The sequence below is a fragment of the Lycium barbarum genome, chromosome 3 (genome assembly GCF_019175385.1).
Source record: "Lycium barbarum isolate Lr01 chromosome 3, ASM1917538v2, whole genome shotgun sequence".
Classification (NCBI taxonomy): domain Eukaryota; kingdom Viridiplantae; phylum Streptophyta; class Magnoliopsida; order Solanales; family Solanaceae; genus Lycium; species Lycium barbarum.
Genome location: NC_083339.1, coordinates 113,760,962 through 113,782,750, shown reverse-complemented (window position 1 = coordinate 113,782,750; position 21,789 = coordinate 113,760,962). Strand labels below are relative to the sequence as shown.

The 21,789-nt window shown below is 37.7% G+C and overlaps 1 protein-coding gene across 5 annotated transcripts; it reads left to right on the top strand.

Moving 5' to 3' along the window:
- The first annotated feature begins 855 nt into the window (after positions 1 to 855).
- Positions 856 to 19,992, top strand: LOC132631880 (F-box/LRR-repeat protein At3g48880-like). 5 transcript variants are annotated; one of them, XM_060347597.1, is made up of 6 exons: positions 856 to 1,158; positions 5,193 to 5,262; positions 6,481 to 6,627; positions 6,846 to 6,908; positions 18,513 to 18,892; positions 19,057 to 19,992. In XM_060347597.1, exons 5-6 carry the CDS (start codon positions 18,537 to 18,539, stop codon positions 19,610 to 19,612), a joined length of 912 nt encoding a protein of 303 aa, XP_060203580.1. In that variant the 5' UTR covers positions 856 to 1,158; positions 5,193 to 5,262; positions 6,481 to 6,627; positions 6,846 to 6,908; positions 18,513 to 18,536; the 3' UTR covers positions 19,613 to 19,992. The 5 variants fall into 5 exon arrangements, with proteins under 5 accessions (XP_060203580.1, XP_060203579.1, XP_060203582.1 ...); XM_060347596.1 differs by having other exon boundaries at positions 6,340 to 6,627; XM_060347599.1 differs by lacking the exons at positions 856 to 1,158; positions 5,193 to 5,262; positions 6,481 to 6,627 and adding an exon at positions 6,723 to 6,745.
- Positions 19,993 to 21,789: the final 1,797 nt, after the last annotated feature.

Genomic DNA, 21,789 nt, shown 5'->3' with positions numbered 1-21,789 from the left:
TTCGGGCCAATTCCGTCCCCTTGGTGATCAAGCTTATTAGCCAGCCGTACCGTTTTCTATGATTGCGAACAAGAACCATATCCGTAAATTGGGTAAAAACAAGCTAACTCATTATCACAATCAAATGGATGTTAGCGAAAAGACTTACTCTCGCAAGTGCTCGACATGTAAGCAATTTGGGCATATAAGCGTTCATGTGGGCAAAACTCTCGTGGTGGCAGCACATCTGGAAGTAGAAGAGTGTCTAGAACTTGATTTTTTTTTTAAGTCTATTGTAATTTAATGATGTATTTCGTTGCTAATGGAATGAAATATTTTTCAATTATTATGAACCTCTCGTATTGGATGAATTATTTTTAAATATTATATTTATTTTTGCACATTCAAAAAGTGCAGATTACACAATACAATAACAAAATAAAAAAGACATAAAAGAATCCGCACCCTATAAAATATGACACTTAAACCTAAATATAACAAGTTTTTAAACGTACTTCGGAGCACTTTACAACCCCTGAAACGACAATCCAAATGTATATGTATACTTGATGTAATGAGCCGATATTATTGTACACTAAAAAAATATTAAGTTCTATATAAAATATTTATATTCTGGTATTTTGAAACGTAACTAATCTTCGGTCAAAGTATGCAAAAAACCTTAATTTTTGTGAAAGAGAAGAGAAAGAATAAAGGTTGGGTCGGGTTTTTAGGAAAGGATTTCATGCACAGATTTTGTGCGTAAAAGGGATAAAATCTAAATATACCTGTAGTTTGATTTTATTTTTTAATGGGTTAGTTTGGTTTTTTTTTTTTTTTTTTTTTTTCTGGGTTAGAAAAGTGCCTGACTCCTGTATAGTCGAGAAGAGAAGCGATAGAGATATATATGGGTAGATTAATTTTCTATTTCAATCAATTATGAAAGGAAAATCGTCTCCTCCTCTTCGTCTTCACCAAAAAAGATGGCCGTAGAGCTATGGGAAACACTGAAAAGACTATCACAGCTCTCTCCCACAGCCTCTTTTACAGTGGTTGGTTTATACTATGTTGTGTGGGAGTTGTTTGGTTCACCTCATCATGGTCACCAACATAGAGCAGTATCATGGGTTCAAACAGGCCTTTATTGATGGCTCAGATCTATCATCTTTCTCAAAGCAGGTAATTTCCTTGTTTTACAATTGTTCTAAACTATTCTGTATTCTGGGTAGGTCAGAATCTTCAAATTTTCATCTTTTTTACTTTCTATATGAAGCTTTGACTTTGTATTTTAGAATTATTTGCTTTTTGTTGTGGAAAAATCTGAGCTTTATGTGAAACTTGGGAAATTTTCAGTAGAGCAAAAAAAGAGAGTTGCTGATCGTGGAATATTTTATTTTCTACTAAATTAGGCATACTATATCCATGCATAAATTTACACGCGCATATATTTTTTTGGTTTGTTGATAAAGTAAGAAATGATATAAATGGCATCAAGAAGATGTGTCAGGTTAGATAGTTACAAAAGCAGTGAGATTGTAAGCTCATTTACAAGTGTCCTAGAGCTTACAAAGTCCAAAAGATTGAAATTCGAGTCTAAAGGGGCTAACATATCCCAACTATATAAAATTAAAAGACAATTAGTCTTAAGCTGGGAGATTGGATTCCATCAAAGTGCCTTATGTTTCTCTCCTCCCACAACAAAAACGTACCCAGTGTAATCCCACAAGTGGGGTCTGGGGAGGGTAGCGTGTACGGAGACCTTACCCCTATCATCTTGAGAGGTAAAAAGGTTATTTCTGATAAACCCTCGGCTCAAGAAAAAGCATATCAAAGCAGTACGGAAAAGAAATTACGAAAGTGAAGAAACCACGACAGAATACTAAAGATAGCATGACAAAGCATTTTGAAAAAAGGAACCGTAACTATAACAATATATTACTATAATCGAAGTACAAGAAACAACAAATAGTAAAAGAAATCGAAAAACAAGAAACTACAAGAATAATACGACGACTAATTGTATAGAAGGATAAGCAAGACAACACTCAACTACCTACTAGCCTTCTACCTAATCCGTGTTCTCCATAGCCTCCTATCTAAGATCATGCCCTCGTTAAGCTGAAGCTGCGCCATGTCCTGCCTAATCACCTCTCCCCAATACTTCTTCGGCTTACCCCTACATCTCCTGAAATCATCCATATCCAACCTCTCACACCTCCACACTGGGGCATCTGTGCATCTCCTCTTCACCTATCTGAACCATCTCAGCCTCGCTTCAAGCATCTTGTCCTCCACGGAGGCCACTCCCACCTCCCGAATATCTTCATTTCTAATCCTATCTATCTTAGTAAGCCCACACATCTATCTCAGCATTGTCATTTCCACAACTTCATCTTCTGCATGTGAGAGTTCTTGACTAGACAACATTTCGCCCCGTACAACATAGTCAGTCTAATCACCACTCTGTAGAACTTGCCTTTAAGTTTTGGTGACACCTTCTTATCACATAGGGCGCGAGCCTCCATCTCATCCACCCTGCATCAATACGATCAGTCTCCTCACTACCTTGGATAATAGACCCAGGATACTTGAAAATTCCTCTCTTCGGGATGGCCTGGGTATCAAGCCTCACTTCCACGGCAGTATCATGCGTTTTCGCACTGAACTTGCACTCTAAGTATTTTGTCTTTGTTCTAATCAACCTGAATCCTTTAGATTAACTTCGTTGCGAGTCTTGTCAATCAGAATTATGTCATATGTAAATAACACACACCATGACACCTCACCTTGGATTGCCGCGTTAATTCATCCATCACCAAGGAAAATAAAAATGGGCTAAGAGTTGATCCTTGGTGCAACACCATCACAACCGCGAAGTGCTTCGAGTCTCCTCCCACTGCCTTACCTAAGTCTTGACCCTATCATACATGCCCTAAATCACCCTAGTGTATAACACAGGTACATCTCTAGCCTCCAGGCATCTCCATAGAACTTCTCTTGGAAATTACTCGTATGCCTTTTATAGGTCGATGAGCACCATGTGTAAGTCCCTTTTCCTCTCCCTATACTGCTCCACCAGTCTCCTTACAAGATGTATGAATTCTGTAGTTGAATGCCCCGACATGAATCCGAATTGGTTCTCGGAAATAGATTCGCCCCTCCTCACCCTCATCTCCACCACCCTGTCCAAAACTTCGTAATGTGGCTTAGCAACTTGATATCCCTATATTTGTTGCAATTCTGAATATCACCTTTGTTCTTGTACAATGAAGTATTAGGGAGAGGTGATTAGATAAAACATGACGCAGTCTCAGCTTACCGAGGACATGACCTTAAATAGGAGGTTATGGAGGACACGTATTAGAGTAGAAGGTCAGTAAGTAGTTGAGCATTGTCTCGCTTATCCTTCCATACTAGTAGTCATAGTATTACTCTTGTAGTTTCTTGCCTTTCGATTTCTGCAACTATTTGTTGTTTCTTATCCTTTGAGTATTGTATTACTTTTTTTTATTGCTCTATCATGCTTTTATAGTATGTTGCCATGGTTTATTCGTTATTTCTTTCGCATCCTGCTTTGAATTGCTTGTCCTTATGCCGAGGTGCCGAGGTTCTACCGGAAACAACCTCTCTACCCTCCCAAGGTAGGGGTAAGGTCTGCGTACACTCTACCCTCCCCAGACCCCACTTTGTGGGATTTCACTGGGTATGTTGTTGTTCTTGTTTTTGTACAAATGAAATCATTGTACTACACCTCCACTCTTCGAGCATTTTGGCCATCTTAAAGACGCAACAACCCAATTAGCCACTCCAAACCCGTCCTGTTTGCGCTCTTCCAAAACTCCACACTCACCAAACAATACAAGTAGGGATCATTTTCCAAACTTGGCTGATGGATTTATCAACTTTCCAAGAGATCCAGCTAATGTAGGCATCCTTTAAACTAGCAGGCATTACCCAACTCCGACCAAAGATAGCAAAAAATAAATTCCAAAAATCAGCAATCACTGGACAATGAAGGGATAGATGTCTGTTAGTCTCATAAGCTTGTTGGCACAGGAAGCATCTATTGACTGTTGTCATGCCCCTTTTACTGAGGTTGTCCTTGTCCTTGTCCTGAGTGAGACTAGCCTCATGAAGGACTATTCAGTTGAAGCATAGGACCTTAGGAGGGGCTTTAGTCCTCCAAATGAGTTTCCAAGGCCACTTGTCTATCATATCATTCTGAGCGCACCATGAAGAATACCCTGGTTTCGCTGTGTTATGGAAGTCTAGGAAGACCTTGTTAAACATCTGAAGTCCAAGGACCATCGAAACATAATATTGTAAAAAATTCTCTAGGCAATCTAAACAAAACGTTTCTGTCTTCCTACGTTAAACAGGTCTAGCCCTTCGAGAAGTTCACTAAGATTGATCTGGTTCAAAATCCATGATCTTTCACGAGCAGATCATGTGGAAGCACACAATTTAAGGAAAGAGACCAGAAGAAGATACAAGCAACACTACTGTATATCTTTAGTTCTATATGTATATGTTTGCCTACAGGTGGTCTGATTTAATAGGGAAGAGATTAATGAAGGTTAGAGATTAGGATCAGAAACACGTGAGAGACATATGGGGTTTAGTCTCTGTTGAAAATTTCATGATAGTTAGGGTTATGACCCGAAAGTGCACCACTTTATCAAAGAACGGGGACTATTAGTGTTCCCTGTGAAAAAATAGGATCAGTTTGAGCCTAAGTCCAAAGATAATAGACTATTTTGAGCCTTTTCTCCTTTCCAATACGTTAGGATATTTTTTACTCTTTTTCGTTACAGAGTATGACTTTAAAAACTCTCATATAGCTCATTTATCTTCTTCCTTTTTTAAGAAGAAGAAGTCCCAGTTCTCACGTAAGAGTTAGATATTTTCATTATCAAATTTAAATGCTCATAAGAACTCTTGAATACCATTTGGGAGATTTCTTGTTCTTTTTCTCTTTTCCTTTCATTTTAATGCAAATAGCACAACTACTTGTAGACACATCATTAGATTTGTGTAAATTTCATTTGGATTACTTAAATCTTGACGTAAACATCAAACTAGTCGATTTGAAGTGTTTCAAAACAATGCGATAGACATATTTCAAACGTCTTAATCTCTTTTTGATTATGAATGCATGTTCATTAGCATTATTTTTATCACAACTTTCTCTAACCCAATTTTATATGATGTAGCTGATTGCTTTTCATTTATATCATTTTTGCTGGGAACTAAAAGACAAGGTTAATGGCGCGGACATGCAAGGTAAAAGATTAACTTCAAAATCAAAATTCTATAGATAGATTCTTCTTCTTTTTTTAAATAATAAGTACTACATAATCTTTCAATATTACTTTAGTGCGTATAATAAATAACAATAAAAGTATCGTGTTCTTTGAACTCATAGACTTGCGAGCTCAATGACTAAAACATTATCATTTGTTTAGGTGGCCACTTTACCAATAAGACGCTTAAAAGGATTATAAATTGAGATGTCCAGCCCTGGGCGTGCGAGGGGGTGTTAAGAGTCTCACATCTTTTGTGGGATGGGAACATGGTCTCCTTATATGGCTTGGGCTGTCCTCCTCCCTTTGAGCTAGCTTTTAGGCCCAAGATTCATTGCCAACGCACCAGATGTTCAGCCCTGGACGCGAGGTGGGGGGTGAGAGTACCACATTGGTGGGTTAAAGGGTACATGGTCTCCTTATATGGACTTTTGCGGTTGAGTTAGGTCCAAGATCCATTTCTTTACCGTATAATCTGAGAATTAGGAGAGTGATTAGTTGAAGGAAAACGAAAGTCGAGAAATTTAGAGAATCTACATCTCTTAAATTGTTAATCTTTCAATATAGAAGGCAAGATTTACTCGAATCCTCTTTGAAATTAGAGAATATTAAATATAATTCTATATTGGATAAGAATCTACCAGCCAATTTTGACTTTGATTTTTAGAAAGAAAATCAAGGTACATTGTACTATAATTTATTCAATTTGCATAAGCTTCCGTTGAAGTAATGGAAATGCACTAAACGTGGTGAATCGGGGATAATGTCGGACCCCTGTTGTACTATAATTTATTCAATTTGCATAAGCTTCCGTTGAAGTAATGGAAATGCACTAAACGTGGTGAATCGGGGATAATGTCGGACCCCACAGAGTGTACTAGGTCCACATATATCCTCTTTTTGGCTGTCACTCTCCATATCACTTGGCTTGTAGTTCAAGGGGTAACCACAATACCCCATAATTTTAAGTGTTAAAATGATAAAGCATGAATATTTTAGGGAGTTTAGAGTTTTTAACTCAAAAGAAATCTCATTTAGATTTTCTTTTTTTTGTCAGTTACCAAAAAAAAAAAAAAAAAACAGGTAGGAAGTATGGACGTCAACTATTCTCCTAAGCAAAAAAGGAAAAAATGTTAATGACTGTTGACCAGAATCAAGTTACAGGTGTGAAAGATATGATGACACTTCCATTTGGCAGTTTGACCGCCAGCACCTGCCAATGCATTGGGGTTATTATTGTCATTTCCTCGTATCTGAATCTGACTCCTCATCAGCTACACCATCTCAAGTGAACCAACGATCCAAACTAGTATTCCATTCACAACAGCTTACCTAGGTTCTAAAGGCATGTTCTAAATCTCTCTCTCTTTCTGTCATTCTGTCTTTTTTTTGTTCTTCTATTCTTTAATGTTGTTTTCGGATTAACTTCTGATTCAAGTTGGATCTTGATTGCAAAAGTTTTTGTGGGTATTAAAAGAATTCGGTGTACACCGCGTGGAATTTTTTTTCTTTTTCTGGTACCTTCTTGAATTTAACTGCAAGTTTTGATTTTTGCCCATACAGGTCTGAAGTTATGCTTGCCTGAATTTGCTTTTCTTGGCCTTCTGCATTTCAACGATTAGTAAGGTATGATCAAATGCGGATTTTCTTGTTCTTAACGTTTGAATATTTGTCGATTGGTTTTAATTTACTTGTGATTTTTCTTTTTGTTAACATGGCGATTCAATTTTTTTTTTTTTTTTTTGAGAAGGGTAACAGTATATTCATCAGCACAAAATTCTGTGCTGGGAGCCAGATTTACAAAAGATCCATGAGTCTATTATGTATCTAAGGATTCAATTCGTGGAGTTCTCCAATCGAGAACATAGCTTCTTTTGACAAATATTTACAGCTGTCTCACAGTTATGTGGAGAACTATTACATTATTTTTTGACCTGCACAGGTTATATGGAATTGGTGCTTTGGCTATTCTGTCTTTTTTTTTTCCAAAAAGAAATTTGGGTTTTGGGGCATCTAACCTATAAGCTCCATAGATAGATGATTAGTAGTTTGAGAGAAAAGATTGATGTAGGCTTCATACCATCTTCTAAAACTCTAATGTTAGTTTTTTCTATGGAAACCAGGCGGTGGAATAGCACTTTAAGAGGCAAACACAAGTTAATTGATTTCCACGGCTAAGTTTTTTCCTTTTAGTTTAAGATTTCCATAACTAATTTGAAAATGCAGTTCCCTACACAGATTCAGTTACTCAGATGCTTTAATAAGTTTATATGCAATTCTAATGGAAAAGCTATCTTTTTGTTTTTGATAATTTAAATAAAGCAGAACTGGTTTCCGGTTCACTGGCTAGAACTCTGCTTGAACTGGTGTTACAGAATGCAAGTTAAAGGGAAAAAGGAAACTTTTATGTGCCGAGTGTTAGGTTTATTTCCATGTTTGCTTTCAGTTTAATAATCTGCTCTAGGTTTCTAGTTCTTTATTTACATCTATAGAGCCATGAGTATTTTGGTAATACTCTGTCTTCCAATTCTTCAGAGAACTTACCATATGTGTGGATCTTCAAATTTATGGGAAAGAATTTTTTTTCCGGATAAAGTAAAAAACTTCATTGAAGGCATCAAGAAGACGCAAAAGAGAAGTACATTTGAGCTTACAAATTTGTGAAAAGAAAGTTAAGAGAAAAGCGTAACAAAATCTCAGAATTAAATTTCCTCACTTTGTTTTGAAGGCAATTGAAAAATTTATGGAAATTGGGTTGGAGGGATATACTGTATAAGGCAGGATATTACTGATCTTACCTTTTATGAGAAATCACTGAGATCACTGGCCAAGTTAAGTAAGAGATGGCTTTAGTGGAAATGACCTCACCTGTCCAGTGTTGTCAAAGGCGTGCTTAAAGAGCTCTTAAGCCCTCAAGCGAGGCTCATTGAGCGCTTTGCCTTGCTTAAAATGCACTTCAATGTAGTCATCAAGGCTTTAAGACATGTTTCTTTGCCTATGAGCCTCTCCTGAAGGGGCGACACTAAATAATTGATATTTCACTTTACCGTAATTCTATTTCAATATCTTTGTCCATATATTTGTGATCAATGCTTATAATTTCTAGTCTTGGACTAAACATATATATATATATATATATATATATATTTGTATTTTTCTCCATTTGCGCCTTTTTCATTAAAGCCATCGCTTTATTTGCGCTTTGCGCTTAAAGCCCTAGCGGTCCTTAGAGCTTTTTTGCGCTTTTTGCTTTTGATAACACTGTCCCCCCACACACACCGAGAGAGAGAGAGAGAGAGAGAGAGAGAGGGCGAAAGGGGGTATATAGGGTTGGTGTTGGCTCCAGGTTATGCGAAGGTGGGGAGGGGGAAGAGAGATGGTGAATAACGACATTAGGTTTAGGAGGAACATAAGGTGAGTTCCAATGAATCCTTTTGCTATAATTATACTTGAAACTTATGTGATGCCCCTAATCCACGTGACTAGCACTCAAAACTCTATCCGACTCAACGAACCAACACATGTAATAATCCCTACTTATACACCTAAATAATGAATGCGGAAGCTTTTGAAAAATCCCAATCCTTTAAGTATTGAAAACCATGCATGAATACAACCGATCAACCACATTTCATTTTCAACGAAATATTCATAAAAGTAATAAAGTTTCATGCACGGATGCCATATGAATAACCATAATTACAACCCGAAAGAATTACTACTGTCTATGGAACCTCTATGACAAAGATTAAGCTAGTCAACTGAGACAACTCCCGGTGATTCAAAGAATATAACAGTCTAAGCTCCACAAGAATTAAGTGGAGTCTCACCAAAAGTATCCTACTGGATAGACGGAGCTATCCTAACTGCATGGCTTAGGATGGTCAACACATAATCCTGAAATCAAAAGTTGAATGGCCAAAAGGCCAAAGCTTCACATGCCTAGTATGTATCATATGACCGTTCCCCAAGAATTGTGACAAGATTTGAAGAAATCTAATGATACGCATAGACATTGATATAAGAAGGAAACATTTATAACAATCCTAGGGTTAGACAATGAAATGAAATATCAAAGTAAAATGCATTTCAAGGTCCTTGCTTCTAGCATTAAAGTTTAGTCAAAATCATGTGAAATTTTATACACTGACATAAATAGAAACAACACTAGGTGATCAACCTAGTTACAAGTGTTTGACATACTTGTCCCGGAGGCTTTCTGTAGCGTCGTATTAGTCGACTTAACCTCATTACATTAAGCAGTGATTATTTTCCCTCTCAATGGGTACCTTTATCCCATAAACCTTGGCCTAACCTTGGAATGTGTTCCTACACCGGCACGTATAGTTCCTTCGTAACATATATAATATTCGAACCAATCTCAGTGGTCTCCACTAGTAGCTCCCAAAACATTTGACATTTCTAAAAATAGATTCATAGCCTAAAAGCCTCAAAGAAATTTATTTTTATCAAATCACGGTGTTTATGACCAATCAAACCATGTAGCACCAAAATCAAGTGTGGAACCTTCTCAATTCATGTTACAACATTTAACAAATGAGAGACAAATCTTTGAAGATTCAAGAAATACCATTTTCATCAAATTGAGTTTTTTTAAAACACAGTTTTATTTTTCATTAAAAAACGGTGATGGTAACACTTGAACAATTTACTATGTAAGATATGATGCAATCCCAACCCGCTTGACCCCACAAGCTAGGATTCACATTAAACCATTTTTCGTAAATCAATTCAACAATATGAATTTTAGGAAAAGATTTAAGGGGTAGTAAGTTTCAACATACCTTGGATCGCTTTTCAAGTCTTACCCCAAAGGATCCAATGATGCCAACAATTTACAGTGTACATATACAAGCTTACGTAAATTAATAACGCGTCACAACAATACCGACTAAGTCAACTAAGTGTTCAACACTTAAATTCAACTTCACAAGTTTAGCAAAAATCCCTATTTCGCAGTTTGAAAGTCAAATCCTTGAGTTTTAACTCCAATTCGTGTATTATTGGACCTATTCACATCTTTATAAACTCAAAACGATATCGTTCAAGCAAACCCAACACTATTCATCTTCTTTACCAACAAACGTTCCAATTTCAAGACTAGGTAGGATTTCATGAATCAGTGTTTAAATCTAAATCTTTCGTCAAAAGTATAGTCTACAATGTCTATGGAACATAATATACAAAATTGGAGTGAAAGGAATACCTCTTTGTCAAACCCTAAAATTTTCAAGACTTGTGTTGAGAGGTTCATGAGATTTTCTCGAAAATCTATAATTTCCATGATGTCAGAGAGTTAGGAAAGAATCAATGCATTTGATACTCACCTCATAATATCATTTATGGAGTAGAAGCTCTCCATCTCTTACGCCCAAGAACTTGTTCCAAACAATTAAATTTTCTCTCTCCCGAAATGCTTTTAAAAAGGCTGCTTCAGTTGGACGTCGGGTTTGGCGCTGTTCGGGCAGTTCACTACCTTGCTGCATTTCGCAGCTTCCCTTTCTTTCTTTGCTAAATTAGTCCTTCTTTTCCTTTCATATTCTCTGACTAAAGATCTTGATCCTTTGTTTGATTGTTTTATTCTCTTGTGTCCCCACTTTTTTTTTGAATAAGGTAACATTTGTATTCCATCCAAAAGTATCAGCATTTTTTTGAATGCTGATGTGAAACTTTACAGGTAAAGCCACCAAAAACAGTGGCCAGGAGGTAATGATGCTAGTTATACTTTACACATTGCCTAGAAAATCTACCAAATCACCTACTTCCCCCACTATGTCTTGTTTACACCAAAAATAAAAGAAACTAAGACACTTCATTTTAACTATCTGGATGGAGTTAGCTTTATCTTCAAATTGTCTTGAGTTTCTTTCCTTCCAAATTGACCACCAAATACAAGCTGGAATGGACTGCCACCAATCTTCCTTCGCCTTCCTTCTTCCAATTCCTTTCCAGTTGCATAGGAGTTCTAGAGTTGATCTTGGTAACACCCACTTCACCCCTAGGATACAAAAGAACATGTGCCACAGATGTGCAGTTATCTGACAATGTAGGAATAAATGCTCATTTGTTTCTGCATCTTTCCCACAAAAGTAGGCATCTTGAGCATATCTGAAGACCTCTTCTTTGTAGAGCCTCTTGTGTTAGACAAGCCCGCTTCAAAACTAACCAAACAAAAGTAGAAACCTTATATGGAATTTTGACTTGGCCAAACTAGAGATGGATTTACAATCTTGTTCTTCTCCCAATAGACTGATTTAACAGTGAAATGCCCTTTGCTGCATAGTTTCCCCACTTGTTTCAGCATTTAATCAATCGAGTCAGATTCACGTGTTTCTTAAGAATCTTTAGTCCAAGCATTTACTCCTTTGAAAGTCAAATATTTCCAAGTTAATATCTTGTTTTCCCAACCTCCTCTCCTGTCCATTAGCCATGCACTTATACAATTTTAACTTAGCATTTTCCAATTGTTAGATGGCGTTGTTACATTCGTGTGGGCCCTGCGTGGCTTGGGGTTACATAAATTGAACTCTTGAGCTGGAAATTAATCCATATAAAAATCGAAATTCACGGGGCTTCACCACTTGACTCATACTCCTAGCATCTTTTCTGTTATTGTTTTCTATAGCATTCAAACACAAAGGAATATAAACTGTTTCCTAGAAATTGCCTTTGCCCCTTACTAAATTCCATACTCTAGTTTTTGTGTTCTCTTTGGAGTATTAGTTTCTAAGAAATAAAGAATTCTGTTTACTTGTTTCCTTCTTGATGCTTCAATTTAGTGGTGATCCTTTGGCTATGCCAAAACTGCATCTTTGCTGTCCATTATAGGCCTGAGGTCTCCTCCCTTGGCGTACATCAAAAACCTATATTCAAAGACCCTTGTTGGCACATAAGCTTGTGATTGAATCCATTTTAAAAAGGCATTTGCTTTTTTCCGACAACTGAAAAATTCCCGAGGGCCATTGGCACAGGGTTCGAAATCCGGTGGACAATGAACCTGGTCCTCTACCCTTCTCCACTTAAATACCAGAATTTTGTCTGCAACATGCCTCTAACCGGTTATGTGCGCCTAACCCACACAATACGTGTTATGCTCTTACCACTAGACCGAAGCCCCGGGGGCCATTTCAGAAAGCCAGTCTTAGTGTTCACATTGCTGTTTAGGCTGTGGAACAACTTCTATTTTCTTCTGCTTGAAATAAATCAATAATTACCCATCCTTTCGTTTTAATCCCAAGTACAGTTGTATTGGGAACAGAAGGTGTTATAAATTAATATCTTTGATCAAAGCCTCAATACAATCTTGTGGCTGGCATCGATTTGTGCTGTAACGGCAGGGGATGAGTTAGAGATTTGGCTGTGAGCTGGTAATTTCTCGAGTAATATCGACCTTCCATAATTGATTGTTTATAATTCGATTGATACTTTACTCATTTGATAAACTTGATGTATGGTGAGAATTCTAGTTTGTTTATGAGAAGGAGGCAAGAACCTCAGTGTAGTCCCATTTCATTCAAGTTCTCTTCCTATCTGTTCTTTAAGTCCTTCTGGGATGAATATTCTGCATCCTGAAATATTTATACTCCCTATGTTCCAATTTATATAACTCTTTTCCCATTTTAGGACGTTCCAAATTGTTTGGAACCGATTCTATTTATATAAATTTATCAGAGTTTGTCAGAATTTAAGATGTATTAAATTACCTCTTTAATTTTGACGTGATCTCTCTTTTCAACCACTATTTAACTAGTTTCTTCCATTATGAGTAATATATCAAGTTAACATCTTAAATGTTGTGGTCACTCAAACATCTTCTCAAAAAATGAAAGGTAGGGAGTACGTATGAGTTATAAAGGAATCCCTACTGAATTATGTATAGTTCAATCTGGATAATTGCTTTTAGAAGTTTGATATTTATCAAGACTCCTAATAATCATACTCATAGACTAAGCAAAACTTTCCTATTTCATTTAGGTCTTCTCACTCTTTCCTTTAAACATGATTTTGTGCTTTTAGGTGCTGAGTTTTAAACCTCCACGAGGTAGGGCTAAGGTCTGTGTACACTCTACCCTCCCTAGACCCCTCATGTGGGATTACATTGAAGATGTTAAGTTTTAACCTAAAAGTACTTGTGTTTTTCAGCTTTTGTTGGAAGAGGATTGAAGATCCAGCATGTTTACTTGCTAGTTTAGCTTTCAATGTAGAATTTAGTCATATACGGATCCCCTACCAATTATGAATACTCCATTTGTCCCAATTTTATATGACACTTTATTTCAGGACATTACAAAATATTTGATACCTTTTGTGAGGACCCACCATGTCATCATGCCACATAGGTGCCACTTGGCATATATATTTGCCATGTGGAATGATTACATAAGAGGAAGAGTAGATATTATAGGAAGATTCTAGAGATATAGGGAGGTTTCTCTTGGAAGACCCTAGAATTTCATAGATTTGCATGGAAAGTCCTTGGAATACTCTAGGTGTGTAGAGATTTCTAGAATAGGGGCTTATTAGTAAATATGTAGGGACTTGTATAATAATTATTATTTACATACTAGTCCCTAGGTGAGTAGTATAAATAGGAAGGTCATTCATTTGTAAATCATCAAACAAAATCAATTAACTCTTCTATAATAAAAAGCTTTCTTCTAGCAAATTTCTCGTCTTTCTCAATTACTATTCCCTTAGCGATCTTGAGTGTAGTAATCTAGGCTGACTTGGCATAGCAAGATCGTGAGCAAGTTGTGCAAGAATGTGAGCGAGTTGTCAAGTGCCGCACGTGCGCTTAGTTGAAGACTAAGGACTTGACAACGTGGTATCAGAGCGAAGGTTACAACTGAGGGAATGACAAACGACGGAGAAATCAATGTTACTAAAACCCAAGCCAACGTCATCCAGGATGCTGCTGGCAAGAAGGGCCATAACAAAAAGAGGAATGACGCCAACAAGAGCCAGGAGGTGCCGCCAGAGGTTGTGCCAAATGAAGGGCTTACATCCCAAGAACCATCTACCACTGAGGCGAGCGAGGATGACATGGAGGTCCTGTCCGAGGACGTCTCGCTCGGTAAAGAGTGGGTTATGAAGGTTAACGTGGGGATGGACGCCATCGATGTATTTGGCCAACGTTTGGGCAAGGTGGAGGGCATTCTTAGCATTCTTGAGGGGCATACTCTTGAAGAGATTGAAAGCATCCGAAATGACTTGGAAGGGCACATGCAGGCTGAGATTGAGGAAAAGCAAACCATCACTGCCTTAGAGTGCAGACTCATGGAGGCGTGGAGTACTATCGATGCCATGAAGGCAAAGATAGTGGCATTCGAAGAGCAGGTCAACGTTGGTGTGACCGAGGCAGCCAACAATGTTGTCGTGATGAGGGAGGCTAAGATCGAGGCTCCTAAGCCACCAGTGCTCAAAGGGGTTCGTGATGCACTAGAGGTGGAGAACTTTCTTTGGCACTTGGAGAACTATTTCAAGCATGGCAAAGTAAGGGACGATGAGGCCAAGATCAATACCGCTGTGTTGTACCTAACAGAGACTGCCATGCTATGGTGGAGAAGAAAGGTCGCTGATACTGACAGAGGTCTATGCACAATCAACACGTGGGATCAGTTCAAGAATGAGTTCAAGCGACAGTTCTATCCAAATAATGTCTTGTACGAGGCAAGGCGCAAACTTAGAGAGTTGAAGCAGACAGGGAGCATCCGCGACTATGTCAAGGAGTTCACCACCCTTATGCTTCAAATTCCCAATCTCACTAGCGATGACTTGTTGTTTCACTTTATAGACGGGTTGCAAAATTGGGCTAAGCAGGAGTTGCAACGCCGTCAAGTCGCAGACATAGACCAAGCCATAGTGGAGGCCGAGTCTTTGATGGACTTCAGGCATGACAAGCACGGCAAAGTCCAAGGCAATGAGTCAAGGGGTAGCGATGCCAAAGATGGGAGAGATCGTGGCGAGAGCAAGGAGTCGCAACAACAATACTCCAAGACTCAAAATGCAAATAAATTTGACGGCAAGAAGTCAGGTGGTCGTCAAGGCTATGCTGAAAAGAAGGCGCAGAACGAGAAGAAGGGATGCTACTTATGCGGAGGGCCTCACAGCTTCAAAAATTTCCCTGACCTGAAGAGCATTAGCGCTATGGTACGTGCAAGTCACGAGCAAACGCAAACACAGAGTACGGGAATCGCACAGTTGGGGACGATTAGACTATGTGGCGCTATCGCGAAGCAAGATAGTCAAACCAATGATAATAAAAACCAGTACGTGGATCTCACCATCAATAACAAGCCCGCTCGTGCACTGGTAGACACTGGGGCGACTCATAATTTTGTGACCGAGGCCGTAGCGAAGAGACTAGAATTGAAGCTCACTCCAATTAACGCCCTCGTCAAGACCGTGAATGCTAAGCCAGAAATGCTCGTGGTGTAGTTAATGGCGTTAGTGTCAAATTGGGCGATTGGAAAGGTACGACAAATTTTACCGCCACTACTATGGATATCTTTGACATTGTTTTAGGGCAAGAATTCTTCAGGCATTGCCACGCGATGATCGATCCCTACCTCCAACGTCTCTTGGTCATGGAGCGAGAAGGCGCTTGCATGGTGCCTACAGTGATTATGTCGCATGGACAGGGCCATGCACAACTTTCAGCTATGCAGCTTGTCAAGGGGCTCAAGGAAGAGGAGCCAACATTCATGGCAACCATTACAAGTTTGGAGGAAGATAATAGTACCCAAGAGATACCGCCGGCTTGGATAGATAATTTGCTCGAAGAAAACAAAGATGGTATTTCCGAAGAGCTACCTAAGAGCTTGCCTCTTAGGCGTGAGCTGGATCACAAGATTGAGTTGGAGCATGAACCGGGAAAGGGTCAAGTCATGCATCGATTAATATCACCGCTTCACACGATAGGGAGATTGAAGCTATCATTGACTACTAGGCCAGGCGGAAACAAGGGCAAAAAGGCACTACCATGTTCCTCATATATTGGAAGGGGAAATCACCGGAGGAGGCCGCATAAGGGCGGTATGAAGACTTGTGGCAGTTTAAAGACAAGATTCAAGAGTTTACACAGCAGCAGTGCGCCGCGGTCGTCGCACCATCAGGTGGGGGAGAGTGTGAGGACCCACCATGTCATCATGCCACATAGGTGCCACTTGGCACATATATTTGCCATGTGGAATGATTACATAAGAGGAAGAGTAGATATTATAGGAAGATTCTAGAGATATAGGGAGGTTTCTCTTGGAAGACCCTAGAATTTCATAGATTTGCATGGGAAGTCCTTGGAATACTCTAGGTGTGTAGAGATTTCTAGAATAGGGGCTTATTAGTAAATATGTAGGGACTTGTATAATAATTATTATTTACATACTAGTCCCTAGGTGAGTAGTATAAATAGGAAGGTCATTCATTTGTAAATCATCAAACAAAATCAATTAACTCTTCTATAATAAAAAGCTTTCTTCTAGCAAATTTCTCGTCTTTCTCAATTACTATTCCCTTAGCGATCTTGAGTGTAGTAATCTAGGCTGACTTGGCATAGCAAGATCGTGAGCAAGTTGTGCAAGAACGTGAGCGAGTTGTCAAGTGCCGCACGTGCGCTTAGTTGAAGACTAAGGACGTGACACTTTGCTCTTATTAATTCCTTACTGTGAGGATAAACTAGTATTACGTTGATCGTTAATTTACCACAAAACTCCTTCATTCAGGTCTGAGATCATCAAATTGAGTTCACATATATTGTTCATATGTCTAGGCTCAGTTTCCATGTCAATGGTGTGATAGTCTGATAGATGAAGACGCAACACATAAATTAAAATACTGTAGTTGAAAGTGTTATGGGATAAGGAGATACATATCAGAGTGAAAGATAGATTTTATAAGACAGTTGTGAGACCAATGGTGGTATATGGCTTGATGGTGGGTATCTGAGGTCCGACATATCCAAAAAATGAGTGTTGTAGAAATGCGAATTGTATGGTGTGTGGTCATACAAAACTAGACAAAATAAGTGATGTTTATGACAAGGTACAAGTAGCACATGCAGAAGATAAAAGGAAAGAAGGTCCTGAATTATAGTTTTGAAAGGTCTACGTTAGAAGTTCAAATGCACCAGTGTGTAGGTGTGACATTATGATGGTTGAAGGAAAGAAGGTCCTGAATTATAGTTTTGAAAGGTCTACGTTAGAAGTTCAAATGCACCAGTGTGTAGGTGTGACATTATGATGGTTGAAGGTGTTAAAATGGACGAGGTAAACAATCGAATGGGCAAAGTTGTCTCAAAGGACTTACAATTTCTCGAGATTCTTGTAAAATTAGCAAAAAACAAAATATAAATGAAGCACAGTAGGTAATTTCAATGGTTAGGATTAACGTTTATGTTATGTTGCTACACTTATGTTAAGTATGTTGTTTGCCAGGAGTCTTTTTTAGTTCATTACTGTATGTATTTTGGTTGAAAATATAAAGAAACCTTTAGTAATAGAGAACCCTTAATATCTGAGTATTGGAATGGAACTGCTCCAAATGGAGCGGAATGGATATTGAGCGTTCATATAGATGACATCAACTACTACTTGAATATATTTTAACTACTCTTTGCTAAACATACAAAACATGTTAACTTATTTATTTTCTTTTCCATTCATGTAAAATAGAAGGGACGGAGTATTATGCTTTTGCATCCTCTTCTATTTAATTCCTGAAACTATATGCATCTTTTTCAGCAGACACTTATCCCATTCCCCAGTTCTATTTGTACTTGTCTCTTCGGAGCATATAATAAGTCTTCAGCTTTCCCATCCTAATGCTAAGGACATGGAATGTTCCTCTTTAGGTAATTTTATGTGCAAATCAATGTTACTTCCTCCTTTTTGTATCATTTTGTTATACGGTAATGATTAGTTTTATCCAAAATGTGATACTTCCGCCAGCTATGCCAGCAAGATTTTAGTTCTCTGTCATTATCTATAACCAACTTAAGTTCCAGGTCAGATTTCCTAGTTTCTTCACTTTTGGGAATCCCAGTACTCCTCAGACGTATTTGTACATTCTTCTATCTTTCTTTGTATTTTCTGCTTTATGGTCTGAGTGTATTCACAAGAATACACAATGACAATCAGCAACATCAATTTGACATCAGGAATTCAGATATTCCTCATGGATCTAGAGAAGTAATAACCTTTCTTGTTTCTGCAGGAATTGTTAATTGAAGCTTTTGTGATGGAAGGAGGAGATTCTCTTGTAAGGAGGTGGGAGGACCTTGATAGTGATATCTTGGTTAAGATATTCCAGTCCTTTGACCTTTTGGAGTTGACTGGACCTGCTCAAGTTTTTACTGCGTGGCTGTTGGCTTGCTCTGATCAAGTTTTCTGGAAAATGCTGGACCTGTCAGTACTGAAATCAAACTTCATCAAAATTCCGTTTGAGCCCTACATATATGTCGACAGTCAGTCTGATAAATCGTTGACCTGCCTCCTGAAGATTTATTTGAACCTCAGTCGTGGAAGCATACTAACGTTAATCTTCCATTACAATTTGTATGTCAGGGACGATCAGTTGACTTATACTGCCGAGAGGTATTCACCCAATAATCCTTCATCTTTCTAGAGAGCTATAACTTAAATCAAGAAACCCTACAGCAAGCATATATGCCTTATGATTTTCCATTATTCTAATTCATGAGAAGCAAAGTTTACTGTGAGAATGAAGAAGACAGCTAATTAAATCTCCTCTTTTTCAGGTGTCCACGGCTTAAACATCTTGTTATGCCTGCTTGGAACAGAATAGAAGAGACAGGAATATGCAGGGCTATTCGTATGTGGGAAGATCTTGAATCACTGACGATGCCTAGTATAGAAGATCCTCCATGTGTCATGACGGAAATTGGAAGGAGTTGCAAAAATTTTGCTGAGCTCAAAATTATGGGGCCCTGTGATTTGCTCTTTGCATCTACACTGGTAGAATACCTTCCGAACTTGAAAGTGTTGAGTGTGAGGTGCACAGTGTTATCTAAACCTGCCTTGGTTATTATCTTGGAGGGGTTAAAAAAGTTGGAAGTGCTCAACATATCTCATTGCCTAATTACTGAAGTCCCTCCACCTGAACCGATGGAAATTCTGACCGAGCTTGATGAATCAATTCTTGAAAAAGCGTCTAGGTTACGCGAATTCCTAACCTGTATGAGTGACTCGTGCATCATGTGTCAGCATACTCGTAATGATGAAGGGCTGCTGAGGTGGTATAGGTATGAAGAAGACCTCTGGAAAGTGGATGAGGTGAAATCTCTTGCAATTTGACAACGTTAAGAATATGAGTTAAAGGTCCAGTAAAATGTGCAAGCTTGTGTATTATCGTTTTGAGTTGGTAACTTTTGGTGGCAGAAGGAGGAGAGTAGCTTTGTAGCATTGGAGACATATAAACAGTATTTTCAAGTACATGGGAGCGCAACGCTGTTTTTATGTTGTAACTTCGTATGACTTTTAAGCTGTTCTCTTCGGCAGGGTTGTTTTTCTGTTGTGTGCATTCTTTATGTTTCTATGCTTTTTGTTTCTGTGTTTTCGTAGCGAACTGTAGATTCTTTAACTATTTACTTTTTTTGGGGCTATATTTTTTATCCATTTACATTGGCGTTGCCAAGTATGGTAAGCTTATTCTTTTAAAACCCTTTCAAGCGATATACCAACTTATCTATCTCACGAGAATTCCCTATTCCGCTTTTTTTAGTTTCCCACCCGGTGTCCGACACCCGTGTTGGAGTCCGATTATATTTGGATTCGCGTCACGTAGGGCCTCATTCGGGGAGAAGTGCTCTCTACCAAAGATTTTTTCATACCCAGGTTGCGAACCCGAGACCTGTGGTCCCTATTCGTTGCACCACATCCTTTGGTGGTGAGAATTCCCTATTCCTCACAATGAGTGCGAGACATGTTTTCTATCCGCACATTTATAAATTGAAGATCATTAAAAGAATATATGTAATCACTTTAATTTACATTGACTTGGTATAGTAACTTTATGTATTTTCACTTTAATTTTTATTGTAATTGTTAAGGTTAGACCGTGTGGTTTCATGTGAACAAGTGCATGTTAAGTATTTACGACGAGTGGAAGCTCACTAAAGGTGCAACTTTTAGGTGGATATTAAGAAATGCAAACTGTATATTCTACTAGTTTTACTGTACTTATGTTGCATATGTGTATTACATCAGTCAATAAAAGATGTGTAAAAAGTATAAATTATTATACCTCATACCATTGAGTAATTAACTTTTTTGAAAATTATATAACTATAATTACTTAATTTAATTCCTAAAATAATACGAATCAATATCAATCCGATTAGCTAATTTAACAAAGAAATAAATCTTGTCCCACATATTGCAAGTGTCTTGTCGTCACTTCCTGATCTTTTTCTAATAATTCTTGACATATATATAAAAAAAAGAAATAGATAAAAATAGAAACCTTGAAGATTTATAATGTGTTCAAAGCTTGATTTGAAATAGCTCAAATTTATTGTGGAGATGAATCCCAACATCAAATAGAATTGTTATCTTTCACTTTTTTGTCCATCTCTTAGACACAATAATGGTTACTTTAGATTTCATAAGATTCACAAGTCACAAATCTATCATGCAGTTCTATTAGTCTGTTTCTGTCTTCTTCTTTTTTTTTTTTTTTTTTTTTTTTTTTTGCGAAGACGAATCAGTTTATTCATTCGAAAAATCTCATTGACATCTTATGTTCCTATTCACTTGAAAATTCTCATATCAATATATTTTGTTCTTAAATTAAATGACAAATTTTGTTGGAAATATTTACTTATAACAATTAAGAATATGCCCAATTCTATTTTACTACAAATATATTTTTAAAGTGTTATTGAGCCGGGGGTCTTTCGGAAACAACCGTCCTACCTTGGTAGGAGTCAGGTCTGCGTACACTCTACCCTCCCCAGACCCTACGATGTGGGATTTCACTGGGATGTTGTTGTTGTTGTTGTTGTATATTTTTAAAGTGTTAACTTTCTGATTATTGATTGCATATAAAGTAAAAATATTTATTGCAAGTTAAATTATAATACTTGTAAAAGATAAATTCTTCTCGTCTCGTTGTCCTTAATTATTCCTTTTTTTTTTTTTTTTTTGAATTTTCTCTCCATTGTAGTTTGCTTTTGACTATATCCCAACGATTTCAGAAGCTACTTCCAATGCATTTCCTATTCTAAAGGTATGTTTTAGAATGAAGCATATAAATATTATCTTATTATGCGTATCTAATTGTAATTATTAAGGGTCATTTTTATTTTCGGAATTTGATATTGAATTAAAGACTAATAATTGTGGATGTTGAAATCATTTGCATTACTACTTCTTGTTTAGGGTCTATAAAAAACAATCTCTCTACCTGCTCAAAATAAAGGTAAAGTCTATGTACACAATATCCTCCCCAGACCCGTGAAAATACACTAGAT

What these genes read in the sequence shown, in the direction of transcription:
- LOC132631880 (XM_060347597.1), top strand. Translation starts at nt 18,537, where the DNA reads ATGGAAGGAGGAGATTCTCTTGTAAGGAGGTGGGAGGACCTTGATAGT. An exon ending in TTGACTTATACTGCCGAGAG is followed by an intron (nt 18,893 to 19,056) that starts GTATTCACCCAA and finishes CCTCTTTTTCAG; the next exon opens with GTGTCCACGGCTTAAACATC.